Source organism: Gastrolobium bilobum, unplaced genomic scaffold, assembly GCF_033153095.1.
Source record: "Gastrolobium bilobum isolate Gb01-03AN ecotype WA unplaced genomic scaffold, APGP_CSIRO_Gbil_v1 utg50158, whole genome shotgun sequence".
Taxonomy (NCBI): Eukaryota; Viridiplantae; Streptophyta; class Magnoliopsida; order Fabales; family Fabaceae; genus Gastrolobium; species Gastrolobium bilobum.
In genome coordinates, this window is record NW_026898566.1 from 66,351 (window position 1) to 93,593 (window position 27,243).

Sequence of the window (27,243 nt, forward strand, 5' to 3'; positions counted from 1 at the left end):
ATTCGTAATTAAAAATTAACCATCCTAAGGTTAGGGTTCCATGGACGTCTTTCCTTGGATAAAAAGATATCAGAATCGTGATTGATCGTCAATCGAATCAGAATCCTTATTTCCAATTGACAACCCTCTCTAAGCGATCGCTTAGCATTTGATCAAATACGGTGCTTCTACTCATACAATCGCAGAGTATCAGCCCGTTTGATTTAAGGTCATAGGGTCAATCAATCTAACCATCAAATCTGATGGTTAATCCCTTTCCATAATCGCAATCGCGAACCTCAGATTGAATATCCACGATCGCACGATATCAATCTGAGTTGGGAAGGGAAACGAAACTGATTTAAAATAGAGCGCAGACCCTCAAGACTAATCCATGGAATCTGTTACCCTTAGGTTGATTAAAAGGTTCTTAGCCTCGCATGGCTAAGGTAAACATGATTAAAAAAAAAAAAAAATATGAAGATGAAAAACGCGAAGAACGCTCCAGAGAAAGTGCTTTGATCCTCAATTTCGAAAATTACCGAAATGAAAACAAATGTTTCCTATTCTGCCGTCATATACCCCTACCCAAAGCGGGTTAGGGTTCAGTTCTGATCGGCCCATCTATCTAAAATGCGAAATAAAATAAAACTTGGCTTTGGGCCACTTATGTAATTGGGTTTTAAATTACAAGTCTAAAACTTCAGCAAAACACGTTCTTCTTGGCGTCAGAAATCGACCAGCTTCCAGTCCGAATTGGGCTTCGAGCTCTTCATAAGAATTGTAGCTCTCTGTGTTATCTGAAAAACCCAACAAGAATGGAGTCAATCCGACAACTGTGGACCGAGATATGGCCAAAATACAGAAGTAACGTAAAGTTGAAAAATTCTGACGAAAATAAATTAAATCCAATCAAACACTAAAAATGTAAATTAACTCAAAACATCATTATTTTATTCAAATAAATCCTAAAAATACTAATCAAGAGTAACAAATAAGTGTAATAAAATATGAGTTATCAGTGGGTTACCAAAACCAGTTTGTAGGGAGATTGAGAAAATCCAAAGAGGTTTTATATGGGGAGATTCTGAGAATAAAAGAAGGATGCATCAGGTAGGGTGGGATATGATGACTAAGCATAAATCAAAAGGTGGTCTTGGGCTGAAGAAACTTGAATTTATGAATGAGGCTTTTTTGGCTAAAAATGCCTGGGCTATTTTTCTCAACCCACTGCTCTTTGGGTTCAGGTTCTTAAAGCTAAATATGCTTCTGGCAGGGAGGGGTGGATATGTTTAGATATAATACAGGAGATTCTAAGTTTTGGAGGGATACTTGTAGTGCTTGGAAAAAGCTTGAAGGCGATTTGGTTTGGGAAATCGGTGATGGTTCTACAATTCACTTCTGGAAAGATAGCTGGGTTGGTAACATAGGAAGGCTTATGGATCAGTCTACTCAACTTCTACCATGGGATGAGGTAAATAAAACCATTAATTCTTATGTTGATCATCTTGGTAACTGGAAGATTGATACTTTGAGGAATTGGCTGCCAAATGTTATAATTGATCAAATCTGAAGCCTTCTTCCTCCTAGTATTAATGATGGTGCTGATAGGCTGTCTTGGTTTTGTCCTGGTTTTCAAAAGATGTCAATCAAGGGGCTGTATATGGCTTTTACAGATTCTGTTAGTGTTCAAAGTGGTTCCCCTGATTTGTGGAAGGAGATTTGGAGCTGGTTGGGGCCTCAAAGAATTAAGTTTTTTCTTTGGAAGGCTGGACATGAAAGCCTTCCAACTAAAAAGAAATTAAGTAGTTTTCAGCTCGGGAACTCTAATTGCCCAGTGCGCTGTCATGGAGATGAAACTATTCTGCATTTACTCCATGATTGTGTATCCATTAGATCTCTTTGGCTTCGGTTATCCCCTTGCTTGGCTGATTCTTCTTTTTTTAGTTTGGATCTGACAGATTGGTTGCTTGTTAATTTAAAGCAGGTGGCTTCTACCTTGGTGGGCATCCCTTGGGCGATTATATTTGGAATAACTTGTTGGAAAACTTGGATTTGGAGGAATGAAATTTTACATAACTCTGGTTGCGTGGAAAAAAGATACAAAGTGGAGATTATTATTGATATGGCTAGAGATGTAATCACATCCAACCTTGCAGAGGATAATAAAAAATCTGGCAGAATGTTAAATATGGATTTGATTAGGTGGGTTCCACCAGAAGATGGATGGATAAAGCTTAATACATATGGAGCTTCTAAAGGGAACCCGGGCAGTGCAACCTGTGGTGGTCTTTTAAGGGGTCCTGATGGTAGATGGATTGAAGCCTTTTCCTACAGAGTGGGTTTTTGTAATGCTCTTACTGCGGAATTATGGGGTATTCTTAAAGGTTTGGAAAGAGCTTGGGTTGGAGGGTGGAAGAAATTAATTTTGGAAAGTGATGCAGCTTCTACTATCACTTTGCTCACCAAGCCTGGTGATGCATCCTGTGAGACGCATTTAGTGTCTCGAATACGGGATTGGCTCTCTAAAGATTGGAGTGTTCGGTTGGTTCATACTTATAGGGAAGACAATGGTTGTGCTGATTGGTTAGCTAATATACCTTTACATAATCTGGCTCATGGAGATTTCTTTATTTTTCAGGACCCCCCTCCTGAAATTATATGATTATATTTTTCTGATTTTAGCTCTGAACATAGGGCTAGACATTCTTTGATGTAGTCTTTTTTTTTTCTTTTTTTTTCCCCTTGGGCATTGCCCATCCACTAAAAAAAAAAAGATTTTTTTGAGATAAAAAAATCTTATAAATTTTAAAAGTCTATTTAGAATTGGAGGGACTTTAAAGATTTTTTTAAAAGAATTTTTTTATATTCAAGATTTCATAAGATTGAATTTTAAAAAAATTTAATAGAATTTATAAGACTTGAAAGGACAATATAGATTTATAAGATTTTAAAAAATATATGATTTTTTTTTTTGATAACAAAAAATATATGAATTTTTAACAAACATTCAAAATTACAAGAGTCAATAAAAAAATAACAAAGAAATGCAATGATATTAATAAAAAAAAGTAAAACCTAACTAATATAATTTTCTCAATCAGTAAAATCTAATATAATTTTTGGGATAGGATCCGTTTGCAAACTTTTTTTGCAAATTATACTAAGTACGACCGGTCGTACACTGCATGATTAAAGTATGACCGGTCGTACTTAGTGTAGTTTGTAAGAGTTTGCAAACAAAAAAGTTTGTAAATATAACATGCCCCATATTTTTTAACAAACATTCAAAATTACTAAACAAAAGCTATCCACATATCTAAAGCTTTAATAGTCCTCAACGTATTAGCACATACATTATTTAAAGATCGTATACATGTTTATTGTCAACTCTATACGACTCTAGTAAAAAATAATAATGAAGCATGTCATTAATCATGAAGGAGGAATATCGAAATCTGATAAATATAGACAACAAACACAACCATTAATCATTAAGGATTAATACCAAAACTTGAAAAAAAAGATAAGAGAGTCAAAAAATAACATATCTTGACTTTGAGAAAATGCTAGAGTAGATTGTGAGACACTGCAACAGAGAAATCTCAAGAAATCTTAGGGGTTAATGTGAGATTGTGAGGGAGACATCTTATTTATATTTCTCACTAAAAGGTCTCACGATATCAACACCAATAGAAAATCTATTAAAATTATCATATTTTTGAATACCACAAGATTGTTTTTACTTTGTTTAAGATCCTGATTGAATACCAACGAATTTGGATTGACTCTAAAATAATTTTTTAAAATCTTAATTGAATACCAATAGATTTTTTTGTCTAAAAATAATTAATTAAAATCTTTTGAAATCTTAATCCAATACATCTTAAGTGGGTTAATCTCTCTTAACATGAGTTGAATACAAAATTGGAATCTACTGATAAAATTAAATTATGGATAATAATTTTTAAATTAAAGATTTAATTCAAACCCAATAATACCATCTCCTATTAATTTGAACTAAATATTTTTTATATTACCACAATGAATCTGTCGAGAAAATATTCCGTGATACCCTATTCTTCATTCAACCCTTGCAAGCTTGATGTAGACACGAGGCATAATTTCAGTGGGCATGCTACATTACATCAAAAGAGCAGGAGACATGTTTAATTTCTATTAAATCAACTTTCATTTTCCTTATGTCCCAAACCCATTTATCCGTTTCCAAAAAATAATAATAAAACGAACCTGTTTTGAACGATGAATCTCATTCCACTTGTGTGGAAACATACCCCACCTATTTTTATTAATGGGAAAAACTAAGCGAAGATACTTTTTCTTAAATTAAATATCGCTACTCGAAACATTGCGGGTAGAGACTAGAGTCATCCCTAGAAGTGACAAAGTGGGCGGTCGTCCCGCTCTGTAGCCCTCTGTCATCAACCCGTTAAAAAATGAGTCAGCAAACTCAGTCTGTCTCATCTTGTTTTACGAATTGGACCGACAGTCTGAGCCTATTTTACACTGATCCACCTATGCCTGCCATCAACCCGCCAAAAAAAGAACTCATCCCGCCCCGTTTGACGGGTTGACCCGCCGAGCCCAGCCTATTTTGCCAGTTCTAATCCCTACATAAAAAAAAGAAACGAAATAAAAAATAAAAATAAAAAAAGACCGGCTAAGGTAATTTCTAGGCCAGATTTTTTTTAAAATATCAATAATTGCTAGGATTGCGAAATGAGCACATGTGCGTTTCATAATATATTATTTATCTAGTAGGACCTATGAAATGTTATCTAACAAGGTAATAGTTTTTTCATGTAGCAGAAGATAATAATTATCTTTTACTGACTTATTTGTATAAGTGGGGTCCACCTTCAAGGGAAGAGAGAGAAAAAGCAAAGTGGAATTCATCTTAAATTTGTGTGTGTAGGAGATAAATTTTTTTTATGTAACATAAGAATAATAAATGTCATCTAATAATAATAAAAAAACATATTAAAAAAATATCAAAGTAGTAACGTTTAGTGTCAGTAACAGTGTTTTGGAATCTCTTTTAATATATTGCACGCCACGCTTCTCTGCTCTATCCCTTGGTATCAAGATAATAAACATCAAGCTAGTCTAGTCTCTCATAATTTGCTCAATGGCCAACCAAATCCAAGGATGTCTCCCACTCTATGAAAAGATTTGGATCAAGCGCAAATTTCAAAGAGTAATGGACACCTTGATTTTACTCCTCCTCATCATGCTTCTTAGTTACCGTGTTTTCTCTATCAACAGCAGCTTCACTTTCCCATGGTTCCTCGCTTTCTTATGCGAATCTTGGTTCACCTACACTTGGATTGTGATTCTCAACTCCAAATGGAACCCTGCAGTAACCAAAACACACGTTGACCGTCTCTTGCAACAGTAAGTAATAACACAAAACTGTTGAAGCTCTTTTGAATTTGATTCATCATTCCAATGAAGTCTTCCACTGTTCATTAACTACAACTATTGGTGGCTAAAGTTATAGGTTGTTGGATGCTTCTTGTTGCTTATTAGTGGCATGGTTTAATGGTTTATTACATGAGTTTTTTTACTTTTTATCCCAATAGGGTACCTGAGCTTCCGCCAGTGGACTTGTTGGTGACAACAGCAGATCCTGTTCTTGAACCCCCCATCATTACAATGAACACTGTGTTGTCTCTTTTGGCGATTGATTATCCAGCTAATAAGATAGCTTGCTATGTTTCTGATGATGGGTGTTCCCCTCTTACCTTCTATGCTCTTGTGGAAGCTTCCAAATTTGCAAAACTTTGGGTACCTTTCTGTAAGAAATACAACTTGCAAGTCAGAGCACCCTTCAGATACTTCTCTGACGTTGCCACTACCAAAAGTGAAGACTCATCAGATTTCAAACAAGAATGGTTACGAATGAAGGTAAGGACAACAACAATATATTGATTGCCTTGAAATGAATGAGACATCCAATAGTCTTTGAGATAAGCACTGACTCTGTCAATGAACCACAAAATCTTTTTTTTGTTTTTTTTTTTGTTTGTTTGCAGGATATGTATGACAATCTTAGCCGACAAATTGAAGATGTGACCCGAAAACCAATTCTACTTCAACTTGAAGGAGACTATGCAGTTTTCTCAAATACAGAAAAAAGAAATCATCCAAGCATTGTTAAGGTAACAAATAGAGCAGTGAAAAAATAAAATCATGCATTACTGAGACAGTGTACATGTGTGACGCTTTTAAGCTTCTATTTAACAAATTTGAGATTGTAGATAATTAAAAGTTTCTAATATATAAACACACCACAGATTCTACATCCCATCCATTCATGTTTATTTAATGATACCCAACCAATTCTCCTAAAAGTTCAATGGATAACATTTACATCACCAATTCTACTTCTCTTCCTTTCATTTCTTGTATCCAAAACCATATAGAGTCAAATTAAAAAATTAAAAAAATTCCTTTTATACCTGCTATTTTTTTATATTTAAACAGTTACTCTTGTATGCATCATTCTACTTTTTTTTTTCCTGCCTAGTACTTGTTCTTGCATGCTTGAACGATGAAAAACAAAACAACTCAAAAGACTTATTTAAACTACGTGTGGGCAGGTTATAATGGAGAACAAGGAAGGTCTATCTGATGGGTTGCCTCACTTAATCTACATATCAAGAGAGAAGAGACCAGAGTATGAACATAATTACAAAGCCGGAGCTATGAATGTGTTGGTAAATTTGTTAACTAATATTTTTTTTTTTTTTTTTTTTGATATAAATGGAGGGCCTAGCCCAAAAAACCTACAAAATCAAGTTATGAAAACTACCAGCTGTACGCTCTACCAGCAATCTCAAACAAAAATGATTCCAAATGGAACCTATGTTAGAAGGGGGAGAGGAAAACAGCCTCATCTCTTCACCCTCACAGCATAAACCAAGTTTAGCTAAAATGTCAGCAACCTCATTCTGCTCTCTAGGAACAAAAACAACTTGAACCTGATCAAAACCCGCAGCAGTGTTTTTGATTGATCCAATTAAGCTAGACAGTCCACAAGTTACGGGTTCAGCCTCAAGACAAGAGATGGCTTCCTTACTATCACAACCAATCCATACCTTGTCAATTGCTAGCTTTTCAGCAAGATTAAGGCCATACCAAATCCCCCTAAGTTCAGCTTCCAAAGGAGAGCAAGTGCCTATGTGTTGGGAGAAACCACTCAACCAGGTGCCATTTGAGGAGCACACCACCCCACCACAAGCTCCTATCCCAGATGCCTGCATAACAGCCCCATCCACAAAAACCATAGTATCATTTAGAACCTTTCCTTGATCAGCTCCACCCGATAAACATACAGACTCTGAACCAGCTGAAAAAGGATCAGCACCACCAATCCTCTTCATACCTTCTAGATACTGCAGAATTCTAAGAATTGGATCCTGTGGTCTAGTAAATGAAGCATCGTGAACTGTGGAATTTCTCCACTGCCATAGGTACCAACAAGTTACAAAAAAAATTCCCTTCCAAGAATTCCACAAATGGGAGAAAAAAGGTTTAAGAAGATTAATTCTAAACCATTCTCTACCATCTGTTGAAAAGAAACTAGCTGGGATTTGACCTCCAAACCACCTTCTCCAAATATTCCTAGCTATTGTGCAGTCTCTAAGGGTGTGTAGTACAGATTCCTGTTCCAGTCCACAAGAAGGACAAGTTATTTCCCCTCCACTCCAATGACATGTAATGCTTCTAACAGGCAGTCTATTCAGGCAAGCTAACCACATAAAAACAGCAATCCTGAAAGGGCCCCTCCACTTCCAAATAACTAGCCAGATTCTGTCTTTATCAGAATTACTGCTTATCAAGTGATTATAAGCATTTTTAACTATAGATTTACCTGGGCTCAACACCTTCCAGTTCAACCAATCCTCTGAGTTGCCTGGTTTTGGAGGAGCAATATTACTCAGCCTAATGCAGGTATGAGTATCCAAATGCTTGATCAGGTACTCCCACTTCCAGTCTTCAGTGCTGGGATCCACAGCATCCCACACACTAAGATCCATATCTGCCAAAGGAGGCTTGAAGGATGCCAGCTCAAACAAAGTATTCTGCCAGCCTCCCCAGCAATCTGTCCAGAACTTCACAGACTTACCATCCATAACTACCCACTCTAGATGACAAGATATCTTAGAGTGAGCCAAGCAAATGCTCTTCCACAAAGGAGAGTCATAGGGTTTAGCTATCAGAATTCGGTTAGGATTTTGCTTCCTCCCATATTTTCCTAGCAACACCCAAACCCAAAGGCTATTTTGACCTGTTATAAGATTCCATGACAGCTTCTGTATGAAGGCCTCATTCTGAACTATTCCAGCTCCACTACTGCCCTTCTTATTCTTTGATCTACTGCCTGAAGCACTCACAGCGAGCACTGGTCTGTTTGCACCTTTTCCTTTGGCATTCTGGTTCTTCGAAGCAAGATTCTTATTAATTGACATAGCAGGCTTACCACCAGGGGCCTTCTTCAACTGCTCATTAGCAACTGCCTTAAATTTCATCTCTACATCAGTGGAGTGATCTACCTTCTGTGACACCTCATTCTCCTTACTTGCTTTAGCCAAAGAATGGACTGCTCCTTGCTTGTTACCCTCACTAGTCTCCTGAACATCATTCTCCACCTTAGGATTTGATTCTGAAATCTTCAGATCCTTTATGTTAGAGATATCTTCACCAAATTTCCTTCCACTAACAGCTTCTTTCTTCTGGATTTGCTGCTGATGTTTTCTCCTACGCTGGACCACCATCCAAGGGCCTACTTCTTGGTTGCAGGGAAGTTCAACAGTTTGCTCAGGAGGCATATCAGGCTTAGCCGAAGCTGTAGACTTAACATAATCAGGACAAGAGTTCGAATTGTGTCCATACCTACCACATTTAATACAAATCAAGAACAAACCCTCATACTCCACCCTCTTCCTACAACCATCAAGGATATACGACCCCCTTAGAGGCTTAGCTAGATCAACCTCAATACAAACTCTAGCGAAACGGGCCCTATCACCAGTAGATGTGGTTCTATCAACTTTGAGCACTTTCCCAATCACATTCCCCAGCTGATTAAGAAAGGGAAACTCACGATATTCTTGGGGAATCCCAGGAAGGCGGACCCAGGCTGCCACCTTGTGGATGTTGGCCTTGTCCGGATCAAAACAAGGTTCCCATTTGCGAATGGCCAGGTAATGACCTAAAATAACCCAAGGTCCTCCCGTAATAGCTAGATTAAGATCCTCTAGACTACTGAATCTTACTGAAAAAAATTCATTACCAAGGTCAGCAACAGTAATATTCCCTGTCTTAGCCCAAAGCGATTCTAGTCTCTTCTTCATGAAACCCACCCCTATCCTTTTGCCAAGCAATTTGACAATCAGTGCATTCTTCCAACGCTGCCTTATCCTTGCTCTGGCTTCACTATTACTCTTGATTTCTACAGATCCATCTGCCCTAAAAATCGTTTGGAAGCCCCACTCCGAAATCTCCCCCAAACTCGGGTCCAGTGGTTCCAGGTTAGGAACCTCTTCCTCAGCTAGCCATGGAAGCGAGTCACCAGCAACTCCGTTCTCCATACCCGTAACCTCAGCAAAAGATCTTTGATTAACCTTCATCGTTGGAACCGATTGATACTCCTTCACCGATTCTCGCATGCGTACCTCCATGGGAATTTCCTCCCCACTCTTAGATCTCTTAGTACTCCTTCGCGCCATAGAAAGTGCCTCTCCATCCTTGTTGATCGTTTCCTCCATCGAAATCCCAGCAAAAAACTTGACGAAACCCTATCAGAAGTGAAACTTTTCGCGCGCGTGTGCGTACACGCCTAACCCATCTTTCTTACACCCTATTAGGTGAAGTTAATTTTTTTTTTTTTTTTTTATTAACTAATATTTAGTTCCATGGAATTCTGATTGTCATTCTTAATAGTTAATGATCAAACACCAAATGTATTTTCAATTAATTAATCACTCACATATCCTATCTCATATTTCTTAATTAATATGCGCAGACAAGAGTCTCTGGGTTGATGACCAACGCTCCCTTTATGTTGAACGTAGACTGTGACATGGTTGTGAACAATCCCAAGATTGTTCAACACGCTATGTGCATTTTGATGGATTCTAAGAAGGGAAAAGAAGTTGCTTTCGTTCAATGCTTCCAGCAATTCTACGATGGAATAAAAGATGACCCTTTTGGGAATCAGTGGGTAACTGCGTTTGAGGTGTATTATCAACTTTAAATGAAGATCTCTCTCAATTTACTATTCAGCTACACATATTAATGCCAGTAAATTTTGTAAATTATGGAGGTTTTGTAAGCGAACATTTTCTTGTTTAATCTAATGCAGTACATCATACGGGGCATGGCAGGACTTCAAGGACCTTTTTATGGAGGAACAAACACATTCCATAGAAGAAAAGCTATTTATGGCCTTTATCCTGATGAAATCGAAGGTGGGAGAACAGGTCTTTCCATCTCATGCATAAACAAATTCACTTATTCATTCTTCAGTATTCCAAATTTTCCAACGGAAAAAGTTAAATTACAATATGCTTGAGGTATATGTAAAGGTAGTATTCATTTCATAATTGATTTCTATATGGTATGCCTAAGGTGCGTTTATTATTTTGTATCTTTTACAGGAAAATTAGCAGATAAGATGTTAATACAACAACTTGGAAGTTCAAAGGAGTTTGTCAAATCAGCTACTCATGCTTTACAAGGGAATGCATATTCTCCTAATGACATTAACTTTATTGAGGAAGCAATCCAAGTTGCTGATTGTGGATATGAATATGGCACTTACTGGGGTGAACAGGTACCCAACACAAACAAATATATTGTTATGACAAAACAAAACTTAAAATTTGGTTAATTAGCTTTGAAGATTTTGGTAATTTCAGATGGGCTGGTTATATGGATCAATCTCAGAAGATGTACCTACAGGCTTGAATATGCACAAAAGAGGATGGAGATCAGAGTGTTGTACACCAGATCCAATTGCCTTTAAAGGGTGTGCTCCTGGAGATTTACTAAATACAATGATACAACAAAAGAGATGGGCCACAGGCCTCACTGTAGTCTTCTTTAGCAAGCATTCTCCAGTTATGGGCACTCTCTTTGGTAAGATCCAATTCAGGTCAGGCTTGTCTTATTGTTGGCTTACAAACTGGGGCTCGCGATCTGTCTTCGAAGTTTCGTATGCTGCTCTTATTGCACATTGCATAATTACCAACACCAATATCTTTCCAAAGGTTAGTTAGTGGCAAGTTTATACTTTCGGAAATGTGTTTCTCTTGCATGAGATAATTATATAAAAGTAGATAGGATCCATTTTTTTTCCTTTTCTCTCTCTTTCTTTTTCTTAATGGATTTCACTCACTTTTTTGTGTGTTGCATGAGACGTGCAACATGAGAAAAATCAAACCCTTGTACTTTATAGCACAAACTGTAAAAAGGAGGACTCCATTAGATGAATTTGGAGCTTAATATACTCATTTTATTTTCTCTTTTGATTTTTGATTTTATTCCAGGGACTTGGCCTATGGATTCCTATTGCTCTTTTTGTGATTTACAACATGCATACCCTAATAGAGTACCTTACAACAGGGTTGTCCATAAGATATTGGTGGAACAACCAGAGAATGAGCATAATAAGAACCACAACTGCATGGTTTATAGGATTTTTGAGTGCCATGCTTAAGCTTTCTGGGATATCCGACGCAGTCTTTGAAATAACACAGAAGAAAAACCCAACTTCTGGTGCTGATGTAGATGTAGATGATGCAGATGCTGGTAGGTTCACTTTCGACGAGTCACCAATTTTTGTGGCTGGCACTACCATTTTGCTGGTGCAATTGACAGCACTATTTATCAAGGTTTTGGGGTTGCAACCAACAGCAACAGCTCGGAGTGGAAATGGGTGTGGGATTGGGGAATTGATCTGCAATACGTATTTGGTGATTTGCTACTTGCCATATTTAAAAGGGCTTTTTGCAAGAGGAAAATATGGGATTCCTTTATCCACCATATTCAAGTCATCAGTTCTTGCATTTGTTTTTGTGCAATTCTGCAGAAGCACCGTTATTGGTTGATCACTTGATAGTTGATATTCAATTTCTCTATACATTTTGTTCTCATATATTTCTCAGCATCGATTAATTATTAAATGAATAAAAGGTGACAATTTAATTTGGAGAATATCATCACTTTCTCTTGTTTGTACAATATTTTTAGGATGAATTTGATTTTGAACCTTCTTACCGAATATCTCTTTCTCTTGGAAATTTGAACTCTGGAGCCAAGATATTTTCATAGAGAGAGTATATTGATTGGCCATTGATCCGTTTGGACAAATCTTTGATGCATCAGTACCTCATTCGGTATATTTTTTTTATATTTAAAAAAAAATATCACTTTTGAAAAAAAAAATCTACCATATTAAAAAAAAATTCTTTTAGGGGCAGCTTGTTAGAAGGATTTTTTTAGGATTCTCAAGAAAGTGAAAGTGGTAATCTTATTTATTCACGTTTGGTACAAGATTTTTAACATTTTTTCGAGAATTCGATCTTTCTGGGATTTTATTTTGTGTGTAATTTTTTTTGAAAAAATCATCCAGGAATACCATTCAAAAGGTGGTATTTTAGGATTTATATGACTAAAGAAAATTTAATACAACTAAACATAACATCAAAAAAATTAACTCAATATTTCGGGGAATATGTTAGTCTACCAAACAATTTTTTGATAACATTTCCAAAAAAACTCATTTTCTCATCATATTCCTGAAAATCATGATTTTCGGATAAAAAAAATTTCTCCTCTACCAACCAAACGCCCCATTTAGAAAAAAGATATTCCCGGACAGATATGATACACCGAAGATTTATGGAATCATTTGAGATAATGTGGAGTAAATTTGCTTCATGATTTTGGCAAGTGGTCCCCTCTGTGCAATGACGGGCTCAGAAACTTTTCTAATAGGGGACAAAAAAAAATAAAAATACTAAAATGAAGGTGTTATTGATGTTAATATGAAAGATTAAATATCATTCGAAAAAAAAAATGAGGGAGGACTAACAATTAATAATAATACTCTTTTATTATTATAAAAATATTATTTGAGGAGAGTTATATTTATAAATTTTTGTTTACAAATTATATTATATACTCCCGGAAGTACACTATATATTTTTGAGAGTACATCATATAATTTAAAAAATTTGTAAAAAAAATTTTAATTGGATCATTCTCCATATTATTTTATATATAATAATAAATTCAAAATTTATGGAGAAATGACCTTCCTTCTATCCCCTCCAATACGCTAATACCGTACATTACTCATCCAATAAAGAATCTTTGAAGGGAATATGCCCATGAACCCCTATTGGGTGAGGTAACAAATTACTTAGTGCGAAGAACCGAAAACTAACCTATGAAAGATATTATAATGGAATATTAGCAGTGGTGGAGGAGCATATCGCCTCTCATGTTCATTAAATTTATATCTTAAATTATATTTAGATTAAATATATATAGAGGGGGGATATTTTGACTACCAAAAGTGTCCACTACCACCTTACTAGCTATCAAATCACCATTGGATCAAAGAGAGAGATTGTTAAAAAGTTTTTGAAGAGAGAGAAAATGTTAATCCAATGGTGATTAGATAGGTAGTAAGGTGGTAGTGGACACTTTTGGTAGTCAAAATATCCCCCCTCAAATATATATATATATATATATGAAAAAATATTTCTCAAGTTGCTTGAGACAATATTATTCTGGCCATCCAAAACTACGTCGTTTTGTTTATTTATTTCTTTATATTAATTTATTTACCTTTGAATGATTATGATTCTTTTTTTTTCTCTCTCTTCCTTTATCACTATTGATCCATCTTTGTACGGTTATGATCTAGTAGCCGGAGATAACATTGTCTCAAACAACTTGAGAAATGATAAGCTCATATATATATATATATATATATATATATATATATATATATATATAAGTTTCTCCTCTTCATCATAAAGATCTTCAAATCTGATTATATATGAATTCACAATCATATTGTTAAGCCTTGAATTTTGCTTTTCTTACCAAATTTTGTAGCTTCCTCTTCATTTTTTTTTAATGTAATATATTTGAAGTCACGTAATTTTTTTAAATATATATATATATATATATATATATATATATAAATCAAGTAATTTTACGTAAGTATGAGTTAATTACAAATTTTGAATATACGAATAATAAATTGAATTAAGTATTTGTTCATATCCAATAATATCATATCCTATAATTTTGAGTGAGACACAACACGTGAATCTGCTCGAATGCCGACAAATATTCTGTGATGACCTTTCTCCTCTTTGTCCAACCCTTGCAAGTTGCTACTTATAACGCATTATTTCAAAAAAGAAGGAGAGAAGTTTAATTTCTAACAAAACAGAATATTCATTTCCTCATCTCCCAACCTCATTCTCCCCTCACAAAAAATAAGAATCGAACCTGTTCTGAACAAATTTGATACAGAAAATAATATTCTAATAACCACAAATCTGTGAGAGAAAAAGAAAGATATAATGGTAAGCAGATGGATATATAGTTTAAACATTCTAGATTAATTCGCTAAAAAATTTTCAAGACCATTCCATTCTGACAGTCAAAATTACATTAAACACGACTCTATTAATTTGTCATTTTATGTAGTTTGTTTTTTACTTCATAGAAAAATGTTTGAATATATCTAATTGTATTCAAAAGCATTTATATTTTTGGTTAATTAATGTGTAAGTCTTTTATTTTTTTAAAATAATTGAATGATTTCTGTAGGTAAAGAAGTGTAAACAAATCCTTATAATTTTAAAAAATTTTAAGAGTAAATATCATTTTTGGTCCCTTACAATACCTACGAAATTCTTTTTAGTCCCTGGCAATAAAAAAGGACCAAATTGGTCCCTAACAGTATGTAAAAATGGCCACGTTAGTGACGGAGGAGTTGACATAAGGACTAACGTGACTCTTTTTTCATAATTTTAGGGACCAATTTGATCCTTTTTTATTGTCAGGGACTAAAAAGAATTTCGTAGATATTGTCAGGGACCAAAAATGGTGTTTACTCAAAGTTTAAATTAGGTCTTTGTAAGAACTTAACAAGCAAAAAAAAAAAAAAAAAAGATTCAGGGACTCCATCAAAAAATATTTTAAACTATAGAAATTTATTTATAAATTTTAAAATATACAAGAACTTATATAAAAGCTCGCAAAATCAAAAGGATTTACATGTTAATTTAATATAAATTTTTATACGGTTAGATTTTGGGCTATAGCTCTAGCATAATTGGGTGAGTGAGAATGACCTATTTTGACAGTTTTAATTTTTAAGTTCTTGTAAATTTTAAAAATAGAAGGACTATAAAATTATAATTTTAGGTTGTGTGTAAATGATGCACCCTTAGATTTTAACCCTGAATATACGCATTAATCAGCATATTAAAAAAAGGAAAAAGTGTTTGTCATTTTAAATGACATAAAGTTATGTCATTTTAAAAGAGAGATAGACACAAGAAAATATTTTTTTATTTAAGATTTAAATAAATAAAAAAATCACCCACTTTCTCTCCCATGATTTCCATTCCTTGTGTCTATCTCTCTCTTAAAATGACATAACTTATGTCATTTAAAATGACAAACACCGAACCCTTAAAAAAAATCTTGTTTCGTTTCTATCTCTTCAAGGTGAACTCATATTATATATAAAAAAATATAACGAAATTTAAATGTCAATATCTGATAAATAAATTACATTGGAATCTATAAAAAAAAAATTAAGGATAAAGCTTTTTTCCTTTTTTGTTTCAAACTTCAAGGAGGGGCCGAGACCCATGTGAATGTTTGCCTTTAAAAGGATCATCTCCACGAAGCGTGAAGCAAATTAGTTACAAGGACATATTCACCAATATTTTGTAGTTAGAGTTTCTCATTTATTTATTTTTATCAACATGGCCAACGAAAACACTCTCCCTCTCTATGATAAAATTTGGCTTAAGCACACATTTTCAAGAGTGATGGATTCTTTGACTTTGCTCTTCCTTCTCTTACTTCTTGGTTACCGTGTTTTCTCCTATAACAACACCACCTTCCCTTGGTTCGTTGCTTTCCTATGCGAGTCATGGTTCACCTTCACTTGGGTTCTCACTATTAGCACCAAATGGACTCCTGCACACACCAAAACCTACTTAGACCGTCTTTTGCTTCGGTATATATCTTACGATGCCTTAATGTTATACCTAGTTTTGTGAATGCTTATTTTATTTATTCTTTTTTAATACCGTTAGATTAGAATTTAATTAATTTTTTTTTCTTTTTACGAGATTCTAATATAATGATAAGAATATGTTATTTTATTTATCATTTTTTTTTACTACTTTTGTCTATCACCTTCCAACATCGTCGGATCAGAATCTTAACTAACATTTATCTTTCTCTCCCTTCTTGAGATTCTGATCTAAGATGGTAGATAAAGGTAAGTAAAAAAAGATGATAGGTAGAATAACTATCCTATAATGATATTATTAGAGAAAAGTGTGTAAAGTAAATATGAAAATAGATAAACACAATATCCTATCTCGTATATTAATATATATGTATTAAATGCTTGCTTTTGCTAATTAGTGTGGGTTTATGCAAATATTTATTTCAACAGGGTACATGAGCTTCCACCAGTGGACCTGTTTGTGACAACAGCAGATCCAGTGCTTGAATCACCAATCATCACAGTGAACACTGTGCTTTCTCTGTTGGCGCTTGATTATCCAGCTAATAAGCTAGCTTGCTATGTTTCTGATGATAGTTGCTCTCCTCTTATCTTCTATGCTCTTCTGGAAGCCTCTGAATTTGCAAAACTTTGGGTACCTTTTTGTAAGAAGCATAACATACAGGTTAGAGCGCCCTTTAGATATTTCTCTGATGAGACCAAGGCCAACAACAATGAAGACCTACCAGAATTTAAACAAGAATGGTTAATAATGAAGGTAATTTTATACCAACTAATTCACTTTTTAAGTTTGTTTTAAATTATTTATCTTCCTAAAAAGATTGAATAGAGTGAAAAAATGATTTAATTATATTTAATTATATTTTGAAAAATTTAAAAATTACTTAACAAATTTCTTAAATTTTATACAAATTTCCGTAGTTTTTATTTGGATTTATCTGCCTCTGACCCAATGCCCCCAATCCAATTAAGGTGTTATTGATAATATTGATGTTGATGTTGATACAAAATCTGAAATAGAAGAAGTATTATTCATTTATTTGTCATTTTATATATCCAAAATGAAAGGTACTAAACAAGTGCTATATCATGCAACGGAAAAATAATTAGAAGCTCCCAGAATATAATTTTTTGGATAATGATCTATTTATAAATTTTGTTTACAAACTACATTATGTACTCTCGGGGAAACATAGTGTAACCTAGTGTTCTCCTGAGAGAACATAATATAGTTTGTAAGAGTTTGTAAACAAAAAATTTGTAAATATAACCCCCATAATTTTTTTATGCTTCCACTCCCAATAAAAAAATAATTTCATCATCTTATCCGTGCTTTTTTTTTTTATCCCATACATGTGAGAGCGAGCACTTACATTTTAGGTATAACATAAGTAGGTAATCCATTACTAAATAAGGGAAAAAATACAAGAAAATACCTGTATAGTGACGGAATTGTTATGAAAATTTCGTCGCTAATTTGATCCTCGCTACTATTTTCCGTCGCAAATTCTCTCGCAAACAATTTTGTGAGGAAATTTGTGACGGAAAGTAGTAGTGACGATGAAATTAGCGACGGAATTTCTATAACAATTTCGTCACTATACAAGTTTTTTCTAGTAAAGAAATACCTATAAACATACAAATAATACAAATGCATTACCTTATTTCATGTTTAATAAAAAATGTATCGAATACTTAATGGGATTTGTATTTGTCATTTAATATGACACAACAAATTTTTTTTATACACACAAGATTTTGTGGGCCTACACTTTTTGAAAAAAAAAAAGAAAAAAAAATTATGACACGCAAAACGAATCTCTATAATATTACACAATCACTTTTCCTACAACATAACTCTTATAAAATCCATACTGAATATATTTTACATGCAATGATAACAGAGTCATTAATTTGGTACAAGCTCTCAAATCAACATTTCTATCAGCCAACGTAAGATGAGATTAAGTTTCAGCCAGAGTGTATAGGAAATTTATGTGGCCAAGAAAAAACGAAAGCCTTATGAAAATTCTCTTAGAAAAATTGATGTGGATGTGGGGCTAAGAAAAAAGAAAGCGTTATCTGAATTCTCAGCTCTCCTTTTCCAAAGCTAAATAAACTGCTGGTTTTATGTCTTTATTTGCAGGATAAGTATGGACAGCTTAGCCGTAATATTCAAAATGCAGCCCAAAATTCGATTCCACTTGTCGGAGAGTTTGCTATTTTCTCAAATACACAGCTTAGAAATCATCCCACTATAATTAAGGTACGTACATCAAGTATTATTGTAGCAGACACTCATACTTTTGAAAAGTTAAGAAATTTCAGCAGCAAGAATATATATTTATACAAATAAATAGATGGGAAAAAAATTTAAAAACTGGTCTAACCTCAGTTCAATAAATAACTATGAGCCTACGACTACGGGTGAAAGTGAGATGGGCTTACTCAAATTTTATCCTGAAAAATCCAAATCTATATCAAAATATTTTAATTTGATCTGACTCGATAGTATAATATGAGTCTAACTGTTAGTCTGACCTAATTCATTTATAAAAAAACAAATGGTCTAATCTGTCTCGTTAGCCTATTAGTTTATAACTTCTAAGCAGAATATGAATCAACTTCACAAAATACTCAAATTTGTTATTAAAACAAAAATCACAATTTCAACGTTCAAACAAAATCATGAACATAACAACAACTTGTTATAATCTGCATTTAAGTCACTTTCAAAAGCAAAATGCCCAAACTAAATCACATATATTTTATTAGATCCAACAAATGCATCATAATGCTTGTAATAGCCAAAAACTTCTCATCATCTTCTCTCCCCTGCAAATACAACTTCAAGGTTACATAAGTTGGCAAACAATTTATAAATGTAGAAAACAAAAAACAAGATTAAAGAATACAAAAAAAAAAATCTTTTTATACCTTTTATGTTTTTCTTCAAGCCATACTTATGACGTAGTCAATCTCCACCATATATTAAAGCTTGGATGGTATTTTCTGCCAAGCTAGAACGATAAGCATCAATAACTCTTCCTCCAGCACTAAATGTTGATCTGAAGTTACTATAGAGATTGGTACATATTTTACGACACTCCCAAAGATAGTATTGGTGGGAATCAAACTTAGGTTTTTCCACCACCTACTCAGCTCACATGCATAAACTGAACTAACAGAGTTGGTACTACTATGAAGAATATTATTTAATTTAATTTTAAAAAAATAATATAATATAGGTCACTCTATAGGTTTATAGGCTCAGCATGTTAAAAAGAACTTATAGACTGCTTTCTAAATAGACTTTTTTAAAATCTCAGGCATGTTTTATTTAACTATATGTAATAGGCCGAGACTGGTCTGATATAGGTTAGGTCGTAGGCTCCTGTAGGCCGGTCCGACCCACTTACACCCCTGACTGTGAGACCACATAAAATCTATAGACATATGTTAAAGGTATATAATATGGGTTTTATGTTTGTTATGTTAAAAAATCTAACTCCACATTCCTACACACTAATCAAAGAGGTGGGTCCATATTTTTTTTTCCTTTCATCATTTCACTTTCTCTTTCCTCTTTGTTGTGTGTGTGGGAAAGTGAAGTTAGGTTATATAATATAACAAACAGAAAACTCATATAATATAAGGGAAAAAGGAGTGTCCTTTTAAAGAGAACAAGCTTATGTTCTTTTAGCAGTTTTTAACTATACATTCCCGTGAATACATAGTTATAATATTAAAGTTGTACATTTTTAATTTTTCATGTCAGTAAACAGCTTCTGAAGAGAGAAAAAAAGTACAATTTTAATATTATAACTATGCATTCCCAAGAATGCATCGTTAAAACTGCTAAAAGAACATAATTTATATCCTTTAAAAGGACATTCACTAATCCAATAATATAAATATCATTGATGAGTTTTCACTAATTATAAGTGCTTAAGCTTTTAGGTATATTGATGGTTTACCATGATATCAAAGCACATCTACGGTCACCCTGTCATGAGTTCGATCCATATCATCAATTAACAAATAATTAAATTGTGGAATTTCTAAATATATGTAGGAGAATATATACATTATTCAGCTTTTAAAATTCAATGAATTATCGTACGAGGGAGTGTGTCATGAAGTGTGTTAGAAAACCTTTACTTAAGAGCTTAACCTTGTGTCATGATTGGTTTTCTTATTGAAAGTAAACATCTGGAGAAAAAAAAACTAGGAGTTAGGTTCTGCACTTTTATCACTAACGCAAGATGCAGCACTTAAGAGAGCCTCCAGGCAACAAGGCTGATACATTCGTGATAGCTTGTTAAAACTATTAATATGACTGCTTGCTTGAAAGAAAACCCATTATCAACAGAAACATTTTTCATCGGATTAATTGATAGGTATTATGGGAGAACAAGGAAGGTCTTTCAGATGGGTTGCCGCACTTAATCTATATATCTAGAGAGAAGAGGCCCCAACATCCTCATCATTACAAAGCTGGTGCTATGAATGTCTTGGTAAGTTTTATTTTCCTCTTAATTCTTGGATTTCTTAGCGTCTCTCTCTCTATATATTCTTAGGGCCTGTTTGATGTTACGTATAAGGCATGATAGTATAAGCTTATATTATATGTTATGACATTTTCAATTGTTTGATGTCACCATCGTACAGTATAAGTTTATACAGCATGATCCCTTAATACATCAAAACGATGTATAACTTAATCCGGCCTAAGGGTGATGGATAAGGCTTGATAAGAGATTGGTGTATTAACTTTGTTGACCAATGTAATTCTCAAAAATTAATATATTATTTTAATATTAATCTATTAAAATAAAAATTAATTTTTCAATATATTAATTTTTTAAAATTAAATATTTTTATTTTTATAAAAATTAATTTATATTTTGGACACACTGATCAATAAATTTTTATAAAATTTAATATCATAAGACATTGTTTGAAGAATTATATAAATTCTTTATTAAAGGATATTTTTATTAAAAAAATTTATTTTTATCATATATAGTATTATACAGTGCATTACTAAATATTAGATGATATTATCTTATACAATATATTATTTTATACAATACCGTGCCAAACACTGGATAGTATTAAAATTCAATCAGGTTTCATACAATCAAGCCTTATACTATCAGGTCTTATACTATCAGGCTTTATCTTATACTATGCACCAAACATGCCCTTATATGTTTGGAGGCAATTCTTATATGGTTAAATGTGTATTTTTTTTTACTGTAACATTAAAAATATAATTCAAATAAAAGAATTACGGTGGATTTACATATTTAATAATATATGAAAATCTCTAGTAACAGTATCTTATAAATCAATCCCACATGATCACAAATAAAGATGTTAGTCCTTCTGATCACAAATTTCCCTTCACATGTGTCATGAACAGACAAGAGTCTCCGGGTTGATGACAAATGCTCCGTTTATCCTGAACGTAGATTGTGACATGTATGTTAACAATCCAAATATTGTACAACACGCCATGTGCATCTTGTTAGATTCAAAGGGTGAAAAAGAAGTTGCATTTGCTCAATGTCCCCAGCAATTCTACGATGGAATAAAAGATGATCCTTTCGGAAATCAGCTCGTGGCTTTATTTGTGGTGGGTCAAGTTTCAAACATTGGACAAAAACATGCTGAGAAAGCTAGCAATTAAAAGTTTTATGAACAAAGTATGACAAGTAATAATGAGCACGTGTATAAACAAATTTCCTTTTTTTTTGTTTTGTCTAATGCAGTACATGGGAGGCGGATTAGCAGGACTTCAAGGGGTTTTATACGTAGGAACAAATTGCGTCCACAGAAGAAAAGTTATTTACGGTCTTTCTCCTGATCAAGACATTCAAATTGGGAAAAAGGATCTTGGTGTCACCTATGGTACTTTAGATTCATTATATTCTCATGATTTCAAGCTTTTTGAAGGTAAATTCAGTATATTACTATCTACTTTTCAATATATAAATATATTTTATATTTTATATATTTAATATTTTTATGTCGGAGGCGATCAAGAGGGAAGGAAGCCCATGGCAATGAAACACTATTAATGGATCAACTCAAATCAATCATATCAAGTGGATCCAACCAATTTTATTAAAACCGTTCCAGTCATTAATTCGGTTAAGATATCGGATTACTAGATCACTGGTTCAACTAGCGGGTCACTGGTTGAACCGCATGACCCGCTGATTATATGTAAATCTATAATTTATATTAAAAAATTATAAATACTCAAATAGCTGAAAAAATTATATAAATTCTAAATATTTTAATATAACAAAATAATAAATTATACATTATTGTCCAATAAAAGATCAAACAAACATATAATGCTTGTGATACTAGTGTTTCAGGCTCAGTAAATGACATCTCTAACTATAAATCAAATCAAAATTCTCTGCATAGTTCATAACTAAGATAATATTAGTATTGTAGGTACATAACATATGTAAGACAATAAGCAACTGATTACTCAAATATGTCAATTATGAGTTTTTTTTAATAAACCGGTCAAGTCGCATCGGGTCTGGTACTTGGCCAATCCAATGTGATAACCCAACCGGTCAGATGATCGGTTCACCAAGTTCCAGGTCAACCCGGCCGATCCGGTCCGATTTTTACAACATTGGATCCAATACTAGTCTCAATACATTACCAACTAATATGAAATTTCATCATATTTGAATATCCCAACATTTTACATTAAAAAAATCACTCTCATGATGCCCTAATTCAAGAGTGTAAGGGTGAGAGCAAAATATTACATGTACACCTATACCTTGCATTAGGGTAGATTGGATTCTACCTCATTAGTAATAGGGCCGACAAAACGAGTTTGGCCCAGTGTGTCGACCAGCCCTGCCCGCCAAACAGGACCAGGTGGATTATGTTTTAGAACCCGCAATTCGCTTAACTCGCCAACTCGCCAACCCGCCTATTTCTTTTTTCTTTTCTTTTTTACTCTATATCTTTCAAAAAGGGGCAGGGCGGGCCAAGTTTTTCATCCCATTTTCAAAAAACGGGACGAGACAAATTGTCTCATTTTTTGACTGGTTAATAACAGGGATGAAAGGGTCGCACGTTTTGCCACCTCTATGACTTCCTGGTTATCAAAGATAGTTACACTAATGCACCAGTCTCGCCTTTTTATTATTATTTTTACATTAAGATTAAAAAAAAAAATTATTTATCAAAATTACTATCTCACTGTATACTTATTTGTGCAGAAAATGAGAGAGTATTTGGAACTTCAAAGGAGTTTGTCGAATCGGCTGGCTATGCTTTGAAAGGAAAGACATTTACTCCAAATGATAATCTTTGCAACTCTCTTGAGGCAGCAAGCGAAATTACTAGTTGTGGATACGAATACGGCACTGCCTGGGGTAAACAGGTGGGCAACAAAGACAATATATTCAAATGCATCATAATAGAAAACCTGTGGATACGAATAAGTACATGAAATTGGTTCTGTTTTTTAAAATATTAAACTAGAAATTCGATTGCATCATAATGGAAAAACATATATGTTTTTAATTAATAATAAGGAAATACAGATAAATAAAATGTTAAAAACTAATTTAAACTTTTTTCAATATATTATTGCCTTTATTTTATTTAATAATGTATATAGTTAAAAACTTGGAATCCAAATACTTACCAAAAGCTTGAATGTAAATTAATCTTTGTTGTCAAATGTTAGCTCCAAGTGTATAATTTGACAACATTAGGTGGGCTGGATATATGGATCAACATCAGAGGATGTACTTACTGGGCTGAAAATTCATACAAAAGGTTGGAGATCTGAAGTTTGTTCACCAGAATTGATGGCCTTTATGGGTTGCTCACCTCAAGATAACATAGGTCACATGGGCCAACAGAAGAGGTGGGCCTCAGGCATGCTTGATATCCTCCTTAGCAATCACTCTCCAATTTTTGGCACACTTTATGGCAAGCTTCAATTCAGAATGTGCTTGGGCTATCTTTGGTTCTGTGCTTGGGCCTTACGATCTGTCCCTGAAATATGCTATGCCGCTCTCCCTCCCTATTGCATCATTACCAACTCCACTTTCTTGCCTAAGGTAACAACAAAACTTATAGAACTATCACCATTTCAACATCACATTCATGATACCAACTCAATTTCTGGCCTATTATGAATTGAAAACACATTCAAACCTAATAGAACTTTCGATCATTTAGACCTTTTTTTGGCTATGCTATGCTTGTTTGGGTAACTAGAATATAGAAAGATGGAAAGTGTTGAGATATATAGTCCCACATTGGTTAGATGTGCAACTAATGTGGAGTTTATAAGGCCTTAGGCACTCCCACCCTTTGAGCTAGATTTTAGAGTGGTGTATCCCAAGGTTCTTTACATGGTCTCAGAGTCTTACCGTCCCCCACTTTAAAGTGGAATTAAAAACAAAAAAGCACAAAAAGGTAAACCAAAAATTGGGCCTGTGCATAATTCACGCTTCAAGCCCATAGAGCACTTGTGTGAGGGGACGTGTTGAGATATATAGTCTCACCACATTGGTTGTATGAGCAACTAATGTGGAGTTTATTGGTTGTATGAGCAACTAATGTGGAGTTTATAAAGTTTTGGGCACTCCCACACTAGCTTTTAGGGTGGTGTATAAAGTGAATATATAATTTTAAATATATATCTCTCTCTCCAATGCTAAATTATATATTATATACATTGATGTTTTTGGCACAACTTTGATAGTGATCATATATATTCATTTAAAATTTTATTTCACAATTATAAAGCGTGAGAGAGAGAGATATGTAAACTTGTGATTGCTAGCTTAGTGCATTTTTTTTTAATTCTTTTTATGGTATATACAACTATAGAAGTTGAAATTACCTAAATTTTGTAACATTATTCCACATATAGTTATTTAATGCATAATTTTGAATGCTTCAATGGTGCGTAAATGATGGCCATATATACAGGAACCCGACCTATGGATCCCAGCTACTTTGCTTGTGATTTACAACATATCTACTATATATGAGTATTTGAAAACGGGGTTGTCAATTAGGACATGGTGGAATAACCAAAGGATGGCAAGAATAACAGCCATGAATGCTTGGTTTTTTGGATTTTTGGCAATACTAAGTAAACGATTGAGGATATCTGACACAGTCTTTGAAATAACAAGGAAAGACCAGCCATCTTCTGGTGAGGGTGCTAACGAAAACGCTGGTAGGTTCATTTTCAATGAGTCTCCAATTTTTATACCTGGCACAACTATTTTGCTTGTTCAACTCACAGCATTAGTTACCAGCTGGTTGGGATGGCAACCACCGGTTAGAAATGGGCATGGATCTGGAATAGGGGAAGTTTTCTGCAGTGCATATTTGGTTATATGTTATTTGCCATTTTTGAAAGGGTTGTTTGGGAAAGGAAAGTATGGGATTCCCTTATCCACAATATGCAAGTCATCACTGCTGGCTTTCCTCTTTGTGCACTTTTGCAAAAGTACCATTACGGGTTGATCATATACATTCATGTGGTGGTCATGAATGTATTCAACTACTCGGTTTCTTTGCATTATGCTTACATTGTGCAAATAAAGTTCGTGTAACATGGAAGACATCAAGTTTTTCTAACAAGGGGTGTTGATTACTCTTAACCAACTCTCTCTTTGGATTCTCTTATTCAAACACCATAGCAAATAAGCTTATTAAAATCCCTTTTTTTTTACTCTTAACCAACTCTCTCTTTGGATTCTTTTATTTTTAACTTCTCTTCTCCTTAAAAGAAGAAGCTAAGTCGAACAAATTTTGAGAAAAAATTCTTATAACGAAAAACTCTTCTTTTTATAAGGAAGAAAAAAGTCAAGAGCTCCTACAAGAATCTTTTTTTAGGCTCTTATTATTTTTTCTTGAATTGTGTTTTTTTTTTAAATGAAGAAATAGAGAGAAAGATAGGGTTTTCTTGAAATGTGTTTTTAAGCTAAAAAATTTATATAATAACCATACAGCTTTTCACTTCTTTTTTAATTTTTTTTTTAGTTTTAAGTTAAAAGTAGCTTCTGACTTAATAAAAAGAGAATCTAAACAGACTCGTACTAGTATATCGTTACCTTATTCTCTCTACTAAACTGGCCCATATATACAAAAAAAAGATCCGTGATTTATCAAGCTTAAGTTTTACTAAACCACCCAAAACAAGAAAAATTCAAATTGAAGTTGATTGAACAAACTATATTTGAATAGATAATCCAAGAAAAGAAAACTGATTAAATAAAAAATTGGAAGGTAAAATTAATGGCTTTAATATTTCTATAGTGAATGCAGATAAATTATCTATATTCACTCCCAAAACGACATCGCTTTTGGTTGAAAAATTAAAAAATTATAATGAGAAAGACTATTATAACCCTGAAATAAATTATAATTACAAAAATACTTTAATTTTCACCTCAAAGCGACGTCATTTTGGACTCAATGTAGATAACTTATCTACATTGACTACTGATAAACCTTTAGTTTATCTTGTTTAATGGACTAAAATAATATTAATTATCTAGTTGAACAAGTCAAAAATTAGGGTTTTAAAATGATAATCATGAACATTATCTGATTGTTGGAACTAATTAATATATTTGTTATTTTTAAAGGGATTTGATAACAAATGATTCAAATATGAAGATTTAGATAAAGAGAGATCAAATCAGAAAAGAAGATGAATCAAGGTGAAAACAATAAGATTGAAGATCTTATCAAGTTGTTAGAAGTGGGAGCTTAAGCCCCCATTCACAAGCTTAAGCGCCCAGACAAGTCCAACTTAGGCTCATTCAAGTTTTCTACTGCAATACGAACTTTTGACCTATTTAAAACATCATTGGGGACCATAAATACATAACTTATACATTGCAAAACAACTT

The 27,243-nt window shown here is 33.6% G+C and overlaps 2 protein-coding genes across 3 annotated transcripts; both read left to right on the forward strand.

Annotated features, from left to right (window-relative positions):
• The first annotated feature begins 5,128 nt into the window (after positions 1-5,128).
• LOC133317436 (cellulose synthase-like protein B4) lies at positions 5,129-12,197 on the forward strand. Its single transcript, XM_061519300.1, has 9 exons — positions 5,129-5,394; positions 5,583-5,907; positions 6,036-6,161; positions 6,603-6,719; positions 10,031-10,243; positions 10,370-10,475; positions 10,665-10,840; positions 10,926-11,276; positions 11,556-12,197. The coding sequence occupies exons 1-9, from the start codon at positions 5,129-5,131 to the stop codon at positions 12,114-12,116; spliced, it is 2,241 nt and encodes a 746-aa protein (XP_061375284.1). The 3' UTR covers positions 12,117-12,197.
• A 3,782-nt stretch (positions 12,198-15,979) lies between these two features.
• On the forward strand, positions 15,980-26,042 carry LOC133317430 (cellulose synthase-like protein B4). Of its 2 annotated transcripts, XM_061519290.1 has the most exons (9): positions 15,980-16,288; positions 16,736-17,063; positions 18,453-18,572; positions 20,707-20,823; positions 21,735-21,947; positions 22,084-22,267; positions 23,572-23,735; positions 24,073-24,423; positions 25,304-26,042. In XM_061519290.1, exons 1-9 carry the CDS (start codon positions 16,032-16,034, stop codon positions 25,847-25,849), a joined length of 2,280 nt encoding a protein of 759 aa, XP_061375274.1. In that variant the 5' UTR covers positions 15,980-16,031; the 3' UTR covers positions 25,850-26,042. The 2 variants fall into 2 exon arrangements, with proteins under 2 accessions (XP_061375274.1, XP_061375276.1); XM_061519292.1 differs by lacking the exon at positions 25,304-26,042 and having other exon boundaries at positions 24,045-24,287.
• Positions 26,043-27,243: the final 1,201 nt, after the last annotated feature.